We start from the raw sequence: 20,553 nt of genomic DNA, 5'->3' as shown, positions 1-20,553 counted from the left end.
TAGAATCTGTGGAGCAATTTTGCTGAAACAACAGTTTATTTCCATTGGTTAGTGGGCAACCATTTGACCATCGTAAGGCACTGACTTGTCCTAATATGATTTAACATGAACAGACGGTACAATAATTAACCTACTCTATTGCAAGCTAGTAAAAAAAAAAAAAGGTAAAAATTAATTCTTCAAAGGCATGTAGAACACCATCACTCTTCATTAAGCCCATTCTTTGATATTTGCAGCTGTGACCTTTACAATGCTCCAAACCAGCTGCAGGATTTTTGGATACAAACTCATTTCCTATCTAAAGCAGGCATCTTTTCCCCAAGCTGTTGGGACACTCAGGTTATGCTTCCTTATCAGATAACTCTTTAGTATTTGCCCTAGTTATGCAGAAATGAACCACAAGGCAGGGTCATATGGTAGGAATTTATTAATGAGCAAACAACTTTGTTCATACCAGGAAGACCAGCAATTAGGTTATAAATGACTTGAGAGCATACGCAAGAACTTACAATTTTAGAGCATTCCATCAGAATGTCTACTGCCCAAATAGGCCCACAAGAAGTGCTCCATAAATGCTGGCTATTGTTCTACGCTATTCTCCCTCTGAGCAGATGACGGGACCTGCAGAGGGAGAGAGAGTACACATAGGGAGCCTCCCTGCAAGAGTAAGCTGGGAAATTCAGTAAGTGGTGTTTTTAGATTGTGTCCCTCAGCAAACAGGATGAAATCCTACTCTGCGTGTTTGCTCACTCAGGAATCCCACCACGGCCCATTGATTCCAGAGAACCGAATCCTCACTGTACAACCCCCAGATTCACAATTCTAAAAAATAGCCATTTAACCCACACTTCGTGGCTTCTAGGGCACAGCTTTGTTCTTATATATACAGAAACCAACTTCAGCCATCAGAAGGAAATCTAAAATCTACAAAGCAAGTGTTCAGCCTAGAGAGCCCTCTGGAGAATTAACTGTCTACTATACAGAATTATTTTTATTCCTATGATCACCTTCAAAACTCCTAACCTGAAAGTAACTTGAATACTCCACGGCAAAAAGCAGGTAGCTTGAAAAGCAAATACCAAACTTTTATACAGGTGCCAAAGAAGATACCACGCCAAGAAATGTTACTCTGTGCATAGGAAACCAAGTCCTCAGCTCGCAAGACTGGCCTTCTGAAAAGGGTTTGAGAATATGAAGCATGCTTCTTAACACATTAAAATACTAGGGTGGTTCTCAAATGTGAGGCAGAAAAAGGCATACTTCCGGTCCTTCTTAGTAGAGTGTTTAAGGTTAACAACAAAAGAAACGTTTTGAATAGAGAAGAGCCAAAAATAAGAACGGGTCATTGAGTCTCCAGGGCAATCTAAGGCTGGAAATCCTTGAGCCAGTATATGTAATCTTAGCAAGTACTTTTGGCCAGGCTATCTGAAGCAGCTAGTGTGATGAAATACAGTGTAGTGGTTAAAAGCTCTGCCACTGTCTGGGGGACCTTGGGCAATCCACTGAGTCTTCATGTAGCATCAGGGTTGACAACTTCAGACAAACCAGCAGACTCTTTGTTCACTACTGTACCTTTAGTGAACGGTGCCTGACATCGTGGGTATTCACTGAAGGATTCTAGGTTTGACTTTTCATTCTGCCATATAAAAAAGGAATACCTCAGGAAAATTACCCACCTTTTTTGAGCTTCTATTTTCTTACTTATAAAATGGTTACGGTAACTCTTTCAAAGGATTGTTTTTAATTTTTTATGTATGCTCTACACCCAACATGGGGCTCACACTCACAACCCTGAGATCAAGAGTCACAGGCTCTTCCAACTGAGCCAGCCAGGATTGTGAGTTTAAACAATATGGACCTGAAGCAGTTAGTAAACACTAAATAAGTTAGCCGTAATTGTCTATTATATACTAATTCTTTACATTTATTTAAAAAAGAAAAATTTCAGGACATTTCGGTTTTGTCCAAGACACCCTTTATGACGTGCAGCTAGCAAACCATGACCTCCTCCCAAGATCTGCCTCCCAACCCGTAGGGGTAAGCTCTCGGGAGCCACATTCGTGCAGATGATCCCGGCCCACAGCTGTCTGGTTCTCTCATCTGTCTGGCACAGTTAATGTGTAACACCTGGGGCTACCTGTGGAGTAGCCGACAGGAAAAGCAGAAGCTGTTAGAATGTGGATGTACAGATGACACACAATGCCAGTTTAGTTCCTGTATCCAAACTCACCTTGCCTTTGGGAGTCTATGAGACAGCTCTGGATCTTTTTTTTCCCCCCTAAATTAGTACTAGTATGCTTATTATTTGTAACTAGGCTTTGTTTTCCAACTAATTTTCTTTGATTCTCACAATACCCCCATAAAACAGACAACAGAGCATGATGGAATGAACACATGGAATTAGACAAGCACGACCCTGCCATAAACTCTAATTTCTGAGGGAGTTAATCGTCTATGAACCTGTTTTCTCATTTATAAAAGAGAATAGCAATGTCTACTTTGTTTTAGGGCTGCTTATAAGATACAGTAATATAAGGCATCTGGCAAGAAGCACTCAGCAAGTTATAGCTATTAGTATCCTCATTTTACAAAAGAAAAGCCCATAAAAAACTATGGCTGAGAAATATTGATATTTTTTCCCCTACATCACACTGGGAATAAAAACAGGAAAAGCCACTGTTTTAACACACAAGAATGAAACCAATAGTGAGACACTTAAGACTCTTAAATGCTCTGAATTTAACTCTCAGTGATTAAGTGGAATTGTACACTGACTTGGCACAAACAGCTTAATGACAGCTTTGCTTATAACCATTCAACTACCTTTGCTCAGACTCTACACTAATTTACTCCCCAGATTTCTCTCCCTTGGGAAGAGAATATATTAACAACTGATGTGAACTTTCTACTCTGCTCGTCAGTTCTACTGTTCAAAATTCATTTTGTGAAATGAATTATTTTCTCCAAGGTGGACCACATACCAGAAAACTGACAAAAAACATATTACACACTTCGCACTAGACCCTTAGAACACCAATCCACAAAACCCACTCGGCTGGGGCCTACAGTATAGCCCTTTCCTGAGCTTGTGAATTTGCCACAGGTACATTGTCCTTTATGACGCAGAGAGCTCACCTACACTCCCTCCTTGAAACTATATACGTCTAGATCAACTGTCCCAACCTAGTCTGCATGTCTCGAACTGTGTTGCATAATCATCAGGGATGGGGGTAAGGATAGGACTTTACAAATTACTGATGCCCAGGACACAACCGAAGTGATTTAGTCATAATCACCATGGGGTGCAACCGAGGCATTAGTTTTTGTTCTGCTGCTTAGTGATGCCAGTGTGTCAGAAGCAAAGTGGCATTCAGTAACAAACACAAGATTAACACAAAGTGAAAAACGGTATGGCCCAAGTGTAGTTTTCCTTTGATCGACATTTAAGAATATTGGAACTACTAACATCTCAAAATTGAGAATTCACGTAATGTGTATTTCACATGCTCCTCTCAGAGCACTTAACCCACAGTAGCCTATTAAAATATTTACCTGGCTCTTGTAGATATGATTTTGAGATTCCTGTCTTACATGACACCCCTGGATTACTGCAATAAAGTTGTGCTTTTGGTATTGTCAGAGCTGCTACATATCAATGTGTGATTCATTTATATACTAATTGGCTCCTATTCTGAAAATGGCCCTAAACAAGCGTATCTGTGGTTTAAACATAGTCTGAAAACTGCTTTTCAAAAAAAACTTCATAATATTTTTCCCAACCTGCTACTGCCTAGAGAAAGACCAACAGTTGCCTTAAAAACTGATTTAAATCCACAATAAGCAAAAAATTAAAACTCAGAAGTTGTCTGTTTACTCCTACAATAGGCACTATTTATTTCCAGTTGAGCATTTCCAAGTTAGCGATCTCATCTTGGGAGTTTAAGAAGCAAATTCCTTAAAATGAACCAGAAATACACCAACTTTATCCCCAAAGAAACCTGACAAAGTCTGAGGGGTCCACACTTTTTCCTGTTCCTGAAAGAGCCAAGATTTCCCCATAATGCTCACTACTTATCTTCTTAAAGCCCCAAATGCCATCCATCCAGTTCGAAGGAGAAATGCTGAGAACAAGTAGATTTCAGCTGTTTGTGCATTTTCAGTTATCACTTATAAAACAAATTTTGTAACAAGTTCCAGTAGGCTATCCAAAACTCTTTATATTAAAAATTCACTCAAATAACTAGACCAATTAACTGCAAATTGCTTGGCCACTTTATCAAATCAAATAATGCTGAACCTTTACTCTTAATTATCACATGCAATAGTCTTCCCATGAGGACTGTCCTAATCAGCAAGATGGGAAGGGCTATTCTCCCATGGCTGGTTTCACTTGATTGAGCAAAACAGAGCCACATTAGTTGAAACAGCATCAACATATTAAAGATCAGAGATAGTACATAACATTCCTCAAACAGTAGCAGTGACAGGCATTTACATAGTCTTTTACGTGGTTAAAAGCACAATGCTGTAGTTAAGAGCCACCTTTCCTGGTACTGAATGCTAGGTCATTCTGAGACCAAATTAATATACAAAGAGGTAGTACAATGTTGATCGAGTCCCAGATAGAAGAAACTGAAATCTTGGGCAAGTTACTTAACCTCACTGAGCCTTATTTTCTTCTTTTGTAAAACAGCAATTGTTTACACCTCTACTAGACAGTAATAGAAGTTAAAGTGCTTTGAAGATAGAAGTGATACTTGAACTCTCATAAGTATAGATCCAAATAAAACCAAATTAAATAGTCCTAAAATCTGGATTTGGCTAGAATATCAATGATGGAGATCTCCGACTTATGGGGTCTAAGAAAAAACTCTCCCTCCATCCCTACAGGAGATACTTAGTAGCTTTTAAGAGTGAGCTAAATGGAAGCAATGTGAGGGAGTTTAAATGACTTTTAAAATATTTTGTTTAAAAAACTGACAAAAATCTGAGCATCTGTCATTGTTACAACACAAAGAGCAATTTAAATTCAATGTTCAAGACAGAAATTGGAAAGCTTTCAGAAAATGCTCTGAAGGCTTTATTAACCAAGTTAATTGTGGGGGATGGTCTCATTCACAGTTCCCTGCAAAGAAACTGAACCAAATCTCATCATTTTATATTAAGTAGGAACAGTGAATAAGGCACATAAAACAGGTGACTTGGGCCACCAATATATCTTTTTTTTTAACTATAAAAATAAACATAAGTAACTAATGGAATAACAAAATAAAAGTTTATTTTATTAGAATTAGGAATGTTCTTTCCCTCTGGGCAACCTGAACAGTCCAGTTACAATGAAAATCTAAGAACAGTTATTTCCACAGCACAGGGTGCTCTATGCACAAAATTACAGGGTTAGGAGCATTTAATCAATTTACCGATCTGATTGTCTCACCAACCCGCCCCCACCCAACCCCCAAGTGCTCTATACCGGGATTTGTAGCTAAAAGATTTTGTTACATCAAGTCCTTTTCTCTCTTGTACTAAATTTCAGTTCCTAATCATGGCTGAACCACATTTTACACTGCAGATTCAACCATTTCAAATCAAGTCAGTCAATCTTGGATCTGTTATATATGTGTGTATGTATACACATGTGTATTTAATATATTTATTTAAACACACATAAAACACATACAATCTGGGTTGCAGCAAATTACACAGAATTTAGAGTTTGATGATATTATATGCTACTCAATTTTACCACTGTGTGTATCCTGAGCTTTGGATCAAAATTTTATTGAAAATCATTTAAAGTCCATCTACTGCTCAATGAATTGTTCAAATGAAGCATGCACTTTCAAAAGACAATGTAACTGCCCTCAAGAATACAAGGAGACCCTGGTGCTTACCGTGAATAGAGCCCTCTGACAAAAAGACTTAGGCAGGTGAAATAGGGAAGCTGTCATACAATATGGCTTGCCTATCCCAGCTGGGGTCACTGAAGCTACTAACAATGAAAGCAATTAACTCAGGGAATTCTGTCAAATATGGAGATAGCTGTTGAAAGCTTGGAAGTTCAGAAAAGGCCAGTTCACCTTGATCCATACAAATTAGGGAATGCACCCACAACTGCAATACCCTTAGGTAATATGCCAACACTGAAACTAAAAAGCATCTCTAAAAAGCACTGTTCCTCCATGGATGGGGGCTGATATTATGAAGTGCACACTGTTTCTGGATACTTGTTGCAAGGGGAGCATGTAAAGAGGATTTATGACACTGAAGCCTAGATACTGCAGTTAACTGGTAAGATTTTTAAAAACACCACACGTACACAAAACATTATAAGGGAGCCACATACATCTAGATAGCAACTCTGGCTGCTTTTCAAAGTTACCAGGGAAAGGAACTCATTCAAGCTTTCTGTTAAAAAAAAAAATCTCCTTAGTTTTGATAAATGTCTTTTAAGATTGATGCAGTCATTTAAAATAAAGTCGAATGAATGATGGGGGAGAGGGGAGGAGAAGAGACTATGGAAGAAGCAGACACTGAGCTCAGATTTGCACCTGACGTGGCAAGGGAGGAGAGGATAAAAGGTATGGGCGAAGTTGATCCTAAAGCGACAAGTGGTTTAACGAAGCAGCATAATATACTCAGCAAACATTCACTGATTTTTGATGGGAAAAGAACAGTTGCAAGTACATCTCATGTAACAACCTTTTTCTAAAAGGAAAAGGAGGGTTGATTCAGCAAAGCCTAACTTAGGCAAAAGGCCAGAGGAAAGTGAACCTACTTCCCAATGGAGTAATAAGATGTACAATGCAAGAGCAGACAAAGCTGCCTCACAAATGGTAAACACTCCCTAGGCGCAAGCCATTTAAAGGAAGACAAAGAGGTCACGAAAACTGGTATTTAATATTAAGACCTCTTGATCTAGTTGCCTAGTTCACTCTGCACTCCTGTATAAAACTGACAGATTTAGGGATGCTGACCTGTTGAAAAATACCACAGCCAGAATGGCCTAAACAGGTATATAGTTAATAAAACCACCACCATCCTTTACTTTTAACATAGCTTTTAGTAGAAATTTCATAAAAATGGACATCACAGCTAAAATGCATTATTAATTCTACCTGCTGACAATAGAAAAGAAGCAAACTCAGTGATTTCTATTTAAATGCACTAGATGGGAATATTATGTTCTAGGGGTGTTTGCCTTCAAACTGAACCCACAGCAACACACACAAGCAATTTCAGTATCTGCCATTTTAAATTCACAATCTGAAACTAAGTGAATGGCTATTTATTTATATTTATATTTAAAGCAAAAACATTCTATTTGACACCCTAATGTAAAGAAGGGGTGAGAGAAGAGCCATAACTAAAATCTCAAAAAGGCTCAAAAGCAGCAATTAAGGGGGGAAAAAAAAAAAGGAAAAAAGTTGAAATGTTTCCTCTGGATGTGACAGGGAGCACAGGAAGCCTTCAGGTGTGTGCATGTCACGGGCGCACAAAGGCTTAGGTAGATGAACGAGGCCATGGAGTGAGGAGGAGGTTGGGGACTGGGTCATTCTTGAACGACAGCAAAAAGCTCCCTGTTGCAGCCCTTATCAGGCCATGGCATTTAGTCAGAGCTTGACCTCCCTGTCCCTGATCAAGAGCTGGAATTCAAGGCATGAGGCCCATGGCCAGCAACGGACATATCAAAATGAGAAAGGGCAAAGTAATCTCAGGAAAGGAAAATCAAAGAGCTCTAGTTAGGTCTTCCAGAGGTGCTAAACCAACACACCTTTATCCCAACCCTCAACCCTGGAAAGATAAAGCAAACTGAAAGAAAATGCACAGCAAATAGACATAATCTTGAAGATTTTTAAAGAATAAATATTTTTTGTAATTAAACATTATGCAAACACGTGCCACGCTTGCTTTGTCCATGCATATGCGCTATATACAATTTTGAAAAATACTGTGTTGTCCTCTTGTTTTAAAAGTCATATACAAAGTTTTTTTGTTTTTTTGTTTAATTCCTCTTGCTGCCTACCCCCTTCCCCGCCCCAAGAATTTTCTTCACAAGGAACTAATTCACTAATTCACTCATGACCTTGGGGTATGAGAGAAAGAGAGTCAGTCTGTGTGTGTGGGTGTATCTGTATGTGTAGGGGAGGAAGGGGAAGAGGTCCTTTACCAAAGTACAACAAAATGGCTGGTTTGGACATGAAAAGCAGTGTCAAGGAGCTGTTTTAAATTTTAACTGTACTATACTCAGGAAAAAGAAAAAGAAAAAAAGGAGTCAGCGTTGAGAATGAAGCTACGTTACAAGTTAAAGTTGGAGGGCTTTTAGTGTGTCTGTCACACTTTTGTTGGCGGCCTAGAATACTGTTGTACAATGGTTTATCTACCTTTTTTTATTACAATATAATTTACTTAAACTTTCCGTTAACAAAACAGAATTCTGGTACTACAGACCAGAGGTGTCAGAACAGGCTTAGTGCCTCCTTGTTTGTGTTTGTTTTGTTTTGTTTTGTTTTAATTGCATGAGCACTCTAGATGGTAAAGTTTTCAGAGTTCATTTTATGCAGGGCCATTCTCAGTCCTCAATGTACTCCCACAGATCTTTTTCATAGCCTTCATGCACATGCTGTAACAAAACCCTTCGTCGACTCTCACAGTATCTGCAAAGAAAAAAAAAAAAAAAATTTGTCAGCCTCCAATAATAAAAAAAAGAGGTTATTTACTTATTTTTAAAGGCACTCCTACAGTTTATCCAGACTTGGAACAAGCACTTGTTTTTTTTAACAGGCACATTTTCAGGTCTAGATGCACACAACAAACCGTTTTCTAATTTTAAAGAGGTGTTCTTCAAAAGTTGTGATTCCCAGTTTTGAAAATTAATTTTAGAGTAATAAAATGTTAGACATTCCGAAGGCCCTTAGAAAGCATCTGATTCAATTCTGTCATTCCACAGATAACAGTTTCAGAAAGAAATAATTTCAAGGATTACTGATTCACATCTATAAAATCTCTGTTAACTGTGAAAGTGACTACAAACACAGTGTAGTAGCTATAGTTGACTAAGGGAAGTGAAAATACTACTTGGGACTACATCTCCAAGTCTTCCAAATGCCCAAAGGTTTCTACTACCATTGAAAAGATAGTAGTATCTGTCAGGAAACAACACTGGGGGAAATAGCTCCATGTTGAGAAAGCAAGCATTTTGCATCTTTAGCTTAAGAGGCAGCACATTTTGAAGTATCCTCTACCTCTAGGACAAAGTAATCCTCTCCTTAGAAAAAACAAATGTAGTAAACACTCTAAAAAAGCTTGGTTAGCTCACTTGTCGACAGCCACGATCCCCAGAATTCCCAGGCTAGAGCCAGCACCCTAATCTCACCCCCCCCTCCTAATAACCACTTGCCCTTTCTTAGGTTCTTTCTTCCTCACAATGTGGTAACTAAGTAGATAAAGCTAAATGGAAGAAACAGAACCAGCCAGTGGGATACATGCTTGACTATCACTACTAACTGCAATTTGTTGCCCCAAAGACAGAAGCAATGGCAACAACACTGTTACTGAATATGCTAAATCCAAGTTTCACTATCATCTAACTTCACCACTAAGGCATAGGGGCAGAAACTTTTCTCAAAAACTGGTAAAGAAATCTCACCTGTATTTATCTTGTACTTTCTGCTTTATATCCTGCAGAGAATCTTGGGAAATATCTCGTTCGAGGTAGCCCGAAAGCACCTCTGTGGCATTCTCTAGATCTGCTTGGTTATTCTGCAAGAGAAGAGGAAAAATACATAGCAAATTTTGGCTTAGATGAAAGCTAAAAGATACACCATCTTGGCTGCTTATTTGCCTACAGACTGCTCTCAACACTGATTCTGTAATTTTCACAGGTGGTTTCTGCACCTGTAAGCTCTTTATCACTTTCACCTCTAACAACTTGTTCTCTTTTCCAGGGTAATTTTTTAGTAGCAATAAAAAAAAAAAATCCTGAAAAGCATTAGGAAAAGTCTTTTGGACCTACTCTAGTTCTGCAAACTGCTATCTGCTGAAACAAAAAGAGGGGAAACTTGAGGAAAAAATATTAACCCATTCCTGTTTACAACTGGTTGCACTACTTCTTCTAAGGGAACAATGCATGGAAGATTGAAATTGTTATCCTTTACTGCTATGGCTAGTTCTGTACATTTACCCATTTAATTCCCATCTGCTAGTCAGGGTTATTGTCTAGTCATCTATGGTCATCAATGTTCTATGCATCAACTTTTTAACATGCAGTTTGTTAGTTTCAGGTGTACAATATAGTGACTCAACAATTCTGTACATTACTCAGTGCTTATTGTGGTAAGTGTAGTCACCAACTGTCACCAAAAGACATTAGTACCATCTTATTGACTATATTCCCATGTTATTCTTTTCATCTCTGTGATTAATTTATTTTGTGAGTGGCAGTTTATACCTCTTCATTCCCAACACCTAGTTCACCATCCATCCACCCACCTCTCCTGTGGCAACCACCAGTTTGTTCTCTGTATTTAAGAGTGGGTTTTTTTTGGGACACCTGGGTGGCTCAGTCGGTAAAGCGTCTGCCTTCGGCTCAGGTCATAATCCCAGGATTCTGGGATCAAGTCCCACATCAGGCTCCTTGCTCAGCAGGGAGCCTGCTTCTCCCTCTGCCTGCCGTTTCTGTGCTCGTTCTCTGACAAATAAATAAATAAAATCTTTAAAAAGGGGGGGGAGTTTGGTCTTGTTTTTTCTTAGGTTGATCATTTGTTTTGTTTCTTAAATTCTACATATGAGTGATATCAATTTAATTAGAATTATACTCTCTAGGTCCATCCATGTTGCTGCAAGTGGCAAGATCTCATTCTTTTTTATTATACATTAATCTTATTTTTTAAAAAAAAGATTTTATTTATTTATTTATTTATTTATTTGAGAGAGAGCAAGTGAGAGAGAGTGAGGGAGCACAACGCAGGGCTCGATCTCAAGAGCTTGGGATCATGACCTGAGCTGAAGACAGATGCTTAACTGACTGAGCCACCCAGCTGCCCCTATGCATCAATTTTAAGTGAGCATCTCTACTTGAAAAACCTTTACTGCTAAAAGTTCCCATTAGTCACTACTTTTCCACCAAAGGTAACCACCATATGAACTTCTAATACCATATATTAGTTTTGCCCGAATAAAGGCTTTTACTGAGAACTTCTGATGTGCCAGGTGCTATATAAGCAATATGCATGTATTGTCTCACTTAAACCTTGTTAACATCCTTGAGAAGTATTATCTTCATTTAAAAATAAGACATAGATAACGTTAAGTAATTTGCTCTAAGTCAACAGAGCTAGTTTCAAATTCAGGGCTGACTCTGGAGCCTGCACACTTAATCACTAGCTGGCTAAACCACATCAATCTGAATGCAGTTTAGGACAAGAAATCTGAATTCTAAGCAAATAGGAACCTCTAAAACTCTATATATCTTATCTATGAAAGACCAAGCAGTCCAATGACACTGGGTTTTTCTTTCCCCACTCAGTAACTATTCCTACCTCAAAGATAATGGACTGGTTATTCTTTTTGAGGTAGAAAGCGAAGACATAAGTGTACATGAGTGTGGCACGACACTGGCAGAGGACATCAACTGCTTTCTTCAGGAACTGCACCTCAATCCAGGACATGTTGTGCTGCTGCATCTCCTCCATTTTCTGCTTCACCTGAGCATAGAGCTTGTGCTCAAAGCGTAGACTCTGCATGTGGTTCATATAGCGATTACAGTAGAACAGGTACCTCTGCAGGGCTGCCCTAGATCGCTGTCCCATTAAGAAAAATTATGGACATGTAATTATAATACACACGAAAGCTGATACCATCTTTATAGATGCAACCGTATAGGAATTTAGGGTAGAATCAGAACAGACAGACATCTCTTGCCACCTTTTGTTATTTAATACTGCTAGGAATATCCTATAGCTGTACTTCCCAATATGGCAACCACTGGCCGCCTGTGGTTATTTAAACCACAATAAAAAATTCAGTTCCTCAGTGCTCAACAGCCACTTGTGGTCAGTGGCCATAAAGAGCATTTCCATCATAGAAAGTTCTACTGGATGGCACGTTCTGCGGTATGCAATAGGTGAACAAGTAAGAAGCATCAACATTTTAAAGTGGAAAACAACAGAGAGGCAGCCAGACATCATCTAACTCCTCACATAATACCAAAGAAGTCTTCAGTATCGACAGGTAGGTGCCCCTCCCACTCCCCAGTTGAGTATGAATTCAAGTATCTAAACTTAACCACCAGTTTTAGGAAATACAGGGATAAAAGAACCTATTAAATGATACCAGGGAGTTACAATGAGCAAAATCCAGAATGTGAAAAATTTACAGTACAAAATGACTTAGTTTCCTCAACAAATAAATGGCAATGTGGAGGGGGAAAAGGAATGGTAGACCTATAGATTAGAGACTACTCAGAAGATAACGATCAAATCCAATTTGTGGACCTGTGTGGATCCTGATCCTGATTTGAACCAACTATAAAAGAAAATTTATGAGATAAATGGAGACATTTGAACACTGGATAATTAATGGTAGTAACAAAGTATTGCTTTAAAAACATATAATATATACACAAAGATAACAATGGTATTGCAGTTATATTAAAAGTGTTTTAAAGATACATGAAGTATTACCAAAGAAACATGATATCTGTCTAGATTTGTTTTATATTATTAATCAGACTGAACAAGTAATTCAACTTGGTCTCTCACAGTATACTGTAAATCTCTAGAGATAGACTTTTTTAAAAAGTAATATTGTTATCTCTAGTGCTTAATATGCAGAAAATGATTACTAAACATTTATTAAATGAAACCACTATGAAAGGGTTTCTTACCACACATATGTATTTCTTCCTTTTATTTTTTTAAGATTTTGTTTGTTTATTTGAGAGAGAGAGAGAGAGGAGGTGAGGGGAAGAGGGAGAAGCAGACTCCCTGCTGAGCAGGGAGCACGATGTGAGACTAAATCCCAGGACTCTGGGATCGTGACCTGAGCTGAACGCAGACACATAACCGAATGAGCCACCCAGGCGCCCCTATATATTCCTTTTAACTGTCACCTCCTCTTCTTCTCCTTATGTCTCAGAGACTGCAAATAGCACAGACACTACTAGGCCCTATGGTTGGGTTCCTGCTTAGAAATACTAACTCTGGGGGCGCCTGGGTGGCACAGCAGTTAAGCGTCTGCCTTCAGCTCAGGGCGTGATCCTGGCGTTATGGGATCGAGCCCCACATCAGGCTCCTCCGCTATGAGCCTGCTTCTTCCTCTCCCACTCCCCCTGCTTGTGTTCCCTCTCTCGCTGGCTGTCTCTATCTCTGTCGAATAAATAAATAAAATCTTAAAAAAAAAAAAAAAAGAAATACTAACTCTGAACCACATAATTAGCCAATCATATGATCCAGTATCATAAAACACCGAAGCATCTCAAAAAATCTATTACTACTACTCAAGAATCAGAGAGGTGTCAAATCAATGCTTATACACTGGTAAATTATGCCAATTATATGTCATTGTTATTAGATTAAAAAGCAGTAATATTAATGTTATTAAATATGTTAATCAAAAAATTAATGCCAATTATGTCTAAAATCTAATATGTAGAAAATAATCTGCTTGGCATTTTATCTCCCCTCAAGCATTAACATTTTCAAGCCTGTCAAATTTCGAAGATTAAATGGAAAATCTAAACTACCATATTAAAATATATGTTAGCTGATTTGATTTAGTGACTGATTTAATGATTCAGTAATTCTAAAACAGCTTCTCACTAAAATACCTCTAAAATTCAACATGAACCCATTCCACCACTGCAAATAAGACCAACTTTTAAATCAAATGCCAGAACCTGGATTGAGAAATGCACTGAGTGATGACCTGAAAACACTTTGGAAAAAAATCCAAAGCAACAAACCTGACTGCTTAGAGCTTAGAACAGGGATAAGCAAACTCTGGCCTGTGAGCCAAATCCAGCAGCTGCCTGGTTTTGTAAATAAAGTTAACTTGGAACTTTGTTCAACTTCTGTCCATAACTCTGTCATGCCTACTCATATGAGTCTACAGCTGATTTACCATTACAAGATCAAAGGCAGAGCTGAATGGTTGTAAAGAGACTATATAATCTGTAAAGATGAAAATATTTACCATCTGGTCCTTTACAGAAAAAGTATACTGACTCTCCTGGTCTAGAAAATAAGAAAATCCAAACGTCCACTACGATCAGCACCATGGCACAGTATGTTAAGTCAACAACTTTTTACAACACAGGTACACCTTTCCAAAGCATTCAACTACCCATTTATGTTCTTTTTGGACTGCGTGCCAACATTCTAGTACTTCTTAAGGCTACAACTCCCAGTGAATACTATGCCAGATTAAGGGAGTAGGGAAAGTGAGCAAAGAAGAGGCCAGATGAGCATGCAATGGTGTGCTCCATTCTGGGACGAATGGCTCCCACTAAATAAATAAATAAATCCACTCATATAAAATTTTTCTCTGTACACCCACAGGATCAGAGGATTCTAGTTCAGTCCAAAAGATGTAACCTAGAAAAATAACGTGGTCTAGCCTCCAGAATCTACATGTTAGAAGCTAGCTTAGAAGCTATGCACAATAATCCACCCTCCTTGCGGATCTCAGAAAGAGATTCTACCAGCACCCAAATGAGGCCAAGAATAATTCCTATACTTTCTCTACTGGTGAATACCATATCTGGCTAGATCTAGCTAGATTATTCTTCATTCAGAAGTAACAACTAAAAGTCTACACCACGGTAATTAGCAAAAATATAATGCAGCTTAAGAAAAAAAGGACATTTCTCTGTAGACTCCGGATAACTATTACCAGAATTAGAAGAAACTTTAGAGAAATTTATGGTTTCTTCAACAAGATTTAAAACAATCATGACTGCTTAAAACAGAAGGAGAAAGCCATAAGAGAGAAAGGCTAAGATTAAAACAAACAAACAGAAAGAAATGCAATGACAAACTGAGCTAAACAAAAAAATACAAAAGTAGAATCAAGTCCAAATGGGAGGCTGGAAAGCATGACTCTCAGTATAGAACTTTTATATTAAAACTACATGGGGTGATGCATCTCAATTTGTAGTCTAAGCATACTCAATGGGAGTGGGGTAGAGAAGCCAAATGATCTGGTCTGAACAGACCATGGGATTTAAACGTATTTTAAAATCTGATGACAACTTAAAGAAAACAAACACAAATACTCTGGGATCGTCTCAATGAATTTGTAATTAAGAACCAAAGTTTTATTTCAGGTCTTACATTTGTAAAATGGCTAAAATTGGAATTAAGCAACATTAACTAACTGTACTAAGCTAATGAGGAAAAGTGAAAGAGAATACATCAATGATAAATTCTGATCAAACCAAGTCATGATGCACTACAGGAATAAAAATTTGCAATAGTTGAGATCTAGAAGTCAGTGGGAAAACAAGTTGCCTCGTGGCACTTAGTAGCATAGTAACATTCAATTTAAAAAAACTCGGGCCATCCAGCAGCTTATCAATAGTAATTTAATTTCAACACAATTTACCCGCCAAATTAGCTTTAACTTGAGTCTCACAGGTTTTGTAGTTTTCTTGGTTTGGTTGTATAGTTGTATATATTTAAGTAACATTATAATGAATATAATTTAAATCAACATTGAAATTTGTGGGCATTTTTTTCCCCCTTAAAAGGATCACAGATATTGTGAGAATTTGTGAAACACCACTCATCATTTATAAATACAAAGTACGATTTTCCAGCTTTTTTAAAAAGTGAGACACAGAACTCTCACTTCTAACAATATGACAGACTAGGTCGTATATATTCTTTTGTATTTACGGTATTTTTAATTAGAAATAAATTTTAAAGAAACATAGAAAAAGTAAAAAAATAAGCAACAGATGTTTTGAACGGCATCCTAGTAAGAAAAACCATTTGAAAAGAATATTTTTGGGACACCTAGGGAATTACAATATGGAATAGGTGACCGTAAGGAATGAATTCCAGGATTCTATAATTACCATAGAATTACGAGGCTGAGAGGAACTCAACGTGTTAATGGAGGTAATTCACACCTAGTGTTTGAATCCTTCTACAACAGTGAGTTCTATCCCTAATCAGTAATAGGGAACTCTCCCCTCCTGAGGCAGTCCATTCTAAATCAGCTCATCTATTATCCTTACCACTTCTTGATGAATAATGAGGTTAAAAAAAAAAAGTAAGAATGCATATAAACAGCAGCAAAACTATTTAACGAACACTGTTCTCTAGACTCCTTCTGGTGTGAGAAAATCTTGACACCAAAACTACTGAAACCCAGAACAGTGCTACATGACTAATTAAAAGAAAGCAAACAAACCTATAAACAGGAATGCTACAAATAAGATTCCCTTTCTAAATGTACACAGATACCCAGTATTTACGAGAATGTCTTTCCACAACTCTTTCGGAACTGAAAACTTCTGCTAAATTATTCCCTAATAAACACGTAAGCACATTCTTGTTCAACTGTCACCTGAAAATAAATGTACTTACCTCCTGTGCGTCTCTTGCTGCCTTTGCGTCATCCTCATTATAGCGGTTACAGTTGTACCTTAAAGTAAATTAAAGAGGATTCTGTAAGGCCAAAAATCAATGAAAAGGGGACAAATCACAGAATTTTACCCTGGATTCAGAGATTATCTAGAAGCAATGCTCTTCTTCATACAGCTAAACTGAGGTATTTAAAATGCCCAGGGTTCCACCATTACGACAGAATTATAAGACTGAAAGGAATTCAAAGTGGTGCTGGATTTCCCACCTCCTGAAGTAGTTCATTCCAAATCAGCTCACTTGTAATCATTAGAAAACACTGTCATTCTAGAACTTCCATTCCTGACTGCAGTTTGAACTTTCTGTTTAAAGATTTTATTTGAGAAAGAGAGACGGAAAGAGAGAAAGAGAGAGGAGTGGTGGGGAGGGGCAGAGGGAGAGAGCGAGAAGCAGATTCCCTGCTGACTAGGACCCTGAGATCGTGACCTGAGCCAAAGGCAGATGCTTAACTGACTGAGCCACCCAGGCGCCCCTGCAGTTTGAACCTCTACCTCAGTTTTTGAAGAAAGAGGTCTTATTTCCTAGGTTGTCTGTTATTTAAGCCAAATATTTCCAGTTTTTCCAGTTACTCACCTTCTTATGTTTATAAACCAAAGAGAACCAATAGTTGATGGACTATTACGTAACACTTGCTGTGCTATATGCTTTACATGCTATTCGAGTTTACAAGAGTCCCTGAAAACTGAATGATGCACAAAATGAGAAGCAGGGGAAACATGCCCAGAAGTCAGCTCAGAGTGGAGATGAACAGACTGGCATTTCCCTTGTTCTCATGAACTCTACCTCTGCTTTTCTGGGAGTCTACACTACGGGAACAGCTGATACTTGAGTGCTTACTACACATCACCCACTCACTACTAAAGCCTTTAAATGTACTACCACATTCAATCCCCTGAACCACCTTATGAAACGTGATTATCCTTGTTGAGCAGAGAAAGAATTAAGTTTTGAGAAGGTAAGTAACATACTTAAAGTCACATAACTAGGGTTTCAGAGCTAAGCATTAAACATGTCTGTCTCCCAACTGAGGGCCATGCCCTTAATTATGGACTGTATTGTACACATGCTGTAGTCATGTCTTCAGAATCTTTTTAACAGTAATCCTTTTAGATCTAAAGGAAGAATTTTGAATTTGATTTAAATCTTGTTAAACTGGACTCACTGTTCCAGCTGGTCAAGTTTTCCAGGATTTTAATGGCCTATTTATTTAATATCCTTCTATGATGTTACCCTAAAATGTATGCAAGATTCTCTAATTAGTGCAAGAAAGTCATCAGTAAAACTGACCAGAAAAGCAGTACACAGTTTACACAAATAAAAAAGATTAAAGACAAAACCTTTCAGCAAACCTGGGAAGTATTCCATTAGGAAGACTCAAATCCATTACCTGTAACTCCAAGAAATGGACATTCAATTAATCCCAAAGATCCCTGTGTGTATTCATAGCCTAGGCAACAAACTTCTCAGCTCACACTGAAATACCTTGCTGAGGTCTACAAAACACTCCCTAATCCATCATCTTAATAACACCATTTGATTTTGAGGAGTTGATGTAAGAGAAAAGTTATGTGGTTCATGTGTAATTTGTGGAATCAATCACAAACTTTACAAATTTGGGATTACATTTTGTCTGCTTTCAGTTTTTGGTAGCTGTTTTCTTCAAGTACTCAGTAAAATAAGCAATAATGGCTTACTGATCTCATCTTTCAGTTTTTAAAAAACCCAGACCACAATTCACTAGTCAGATAGCTGTTATAATCCTCTCTTACCAAAATTACTCAATTTAGCCCAAAGATCGGCTCCTCCTTGCCCTCTACTGGTCAACTACTATTACCTCTTCTTCCTATCTAATATATCCTTAAAAACTTTCCTTTTGATATATTTTTTTAAAGATTTTATTTATTTATTTGACAGAGACAGAGACAGCCAGCGAGAGAGGGAAGACAAGCAGGGGGAGTGGGAGAGGAAGAAGCAGGCTCACAGCGGAGGAGCCTGATGTGGGGCTCGATCCCTTAACTCCGGGATCACGCCCTGAGCCGAAGGCAGACGCTCAACGACTGCGCCACCCAGGCGCCCCTCCTTTTGATATTTTTAAGATATTTATAAGCCTCAACTCATAATTATAAAGGAATTGAAGGCCAGGAAAGCAAGGAGAATTCATCTATACTTCTAATTTAGATGATGGATAGTGCTACTTGAAATGCTATTTTGAGGATTCTGAGGCATTTTCAGATTAAATAAGGAAGCACAGCATGATTCATTTGCAATGTTAGCTCTGGGTAAAGCCAAGACACAGGAAACATTTCTGACAACCCTCGTCGGGGCCATTCTTCATTCTCCTGTATCCATTATTTGTTTTGTTTTTGTTCAGTTTTCTTTTCTTTTAAATTTTATTTATTCATTTGACAGAGAGAAAGAGAGAGCACAAGCAGAGGGAGCGGGAGAGGGAGAAGCAGGCTCCCCAATGAGCAGGGAGCCCGATGTGGAGCTCAAGCCCAGGACCCTGGGATCAGGACCTGAGCTGAAGGCAGATGCTTAACTGACTGAACCACCCAGGCACCCCTTTGTTCAGTTTTCAATACAGGTTCTTTAAAATTTGAGCTATGATCAGAGATTTCCTTACATAGAAAAAATGTATGTTTGGGACGCCTAGGTGGCTCAGTCGGTTGAGCATCTGCCTTTGGCTCACGTCATGATCTGAGGGTCCTAGGATGGAGCCCCCCATTGGGCTCCTTGCTCAGCAGGGAGCCTGCTTCTCCCTCTGCCTGCTGCTTCCCCTGCTTGTGCTCTCTCTCTGACAAATAAAAATCTTTCTTTAAAAAATGTATCTTTAACAAGAAAGATATCTTTTAGTAGCTCTTCTTTTCCATTCATTAGGCTTATTGGTTTAAATGTACCAGAGTGAATTTAGTTTCTGGGAATAGTCTAATCCCCCAGTTCGCTTCTTAAAGTCTGGAGTGCCTGTCCGGCTAACACTCAATACCCTTTTCTCCTTCGTTTTGACAGTGGCAAAATCACTTTACTTCCACACAACCAACTAGTCTTACCTAATTCAGAATTAATTTCAGGCAAGTAATCCCTCTCACTATTCCTCTACTGAAACTAATAAAAGTTCCAATGAAACTAAAAGAAAGACTTGCCATTGTCTTGAGGGGGATCCTCTTCCTGTCCTGCCTCAGCAATGTCTTCCCCTCCCATTCACTCTCTGCGAAGTAGCCACAATTCTGAGGTAATGTATGTAAAGCACATAATATAGAGCCATCTCTTCTAAACTACAGATCTAATCAGGTCACTCCCCACTTAAAATCCTTCTGATAATATCCAAACCACTTCAGGTCCCAGTCTACTTTCTAACTCTTTTCCTATGCTCCACAACTTAAGAGGGGCCACAAACTGAAATGCCAATAAGCAGGTAACACAAATTAGTGAAATGGGTCATCTGCATATTATAACACCCAGAAATACTTTCATTTTTACCAGGAGATGTGCTCCCCTTTTTCTCAAAGCTCAAGGCATCACGAGTCTAACTTGTATTTTCTCAAACTGCTTAGAAATATGCACAGAACAGAGATGTATTATCTCTACTAAAAGTGATGCCACCTTCTAAATATAGTGCAATCATGATATATGCAACTGCCCTTAAGATTCAATCTTGGGGAACTATATCAAACTAGAAAGGCCCCATCTAAGGGGCTACTAATCAATTCCAGGCGAGTGTTGCCAGGCAGGAATGCAGGTTTGTTCCTATGTTTGAAGAAAGGCTAAAAATCTGGATTGCATTGAGCAATTTTCCAATTTTTAAAGTTTGGGACACATATTTGTCTAACAGCATACAAAGGTAAATAAAACACAATTGCAGGTTGGGTCTTGCCAATATCTCTCAGTTTTCAACTACTGCCTAGAC

The 20,553-nt window shown here is 38.4% G+C and overlaps 1 protein-coding gene across 2 annotated transcripts in view; it reads right to left on the bottom strand.

Moving 5' to 3' along the window:
* Window positions 1-5,261: 5,261 nt before the first annotated feature.
* ARIH1 (ariadne RBR E3 ubiquitin protein ligase 1) overlaps window positions 5,262-20,553 on the bottom strand; it is a 118,096-nt gene continuing 102,804 nt past the window's right edge. The window contains exons 11-14 of one of the 2 annotated variants that reach the window (XM_026478458.4): window positions 16,593-16,650; window positions 11,541-11,801; window positions 9,650-9,762; window positions 5,262-8,657 (exon numbers count right to left, since the gene is read on the bottom strand). In XM_026478458.4, the coding sequence (XP_026334243.1) occupies window positions 8,573-8,657; window positions 9,650-9,762; window positions 11,541-11,801; window positions 16,593-16,650 (517 nt within the window). In that variant the 3' untranslated portion in view covers window positions 5,262-8,572. The remainder of the gene's footprint in view (window positions 8,658-9,649; window positions 9,763-11,540; window positions 11,802-16,592; window positions 16,651-20,553) is intronic. The other variant, XM_026478459.4, reaches the window with a different exon arrangement.

This window comes from Ursus arctos, unplaced genomic scaffold (genome assembly GCF_023065955.2).
Source record: "Ursus arctos isolate Adak ecotype North America unplaced genomic scaffold, UrsArc2.0 scaffold_28, whole genome shotgun sequence".
Taxonomy (NCBI): domain Eukaryota; kingdom Metazoa; phylum Chordata; class Mammalia; order Carnivora; family Ursidae; genus Ursus; species Ursus arctos.
Note: the sequence above shows the minus strand (reverse complement) of the source record. Positions and strands in the feature narration are given on the sequence as shown.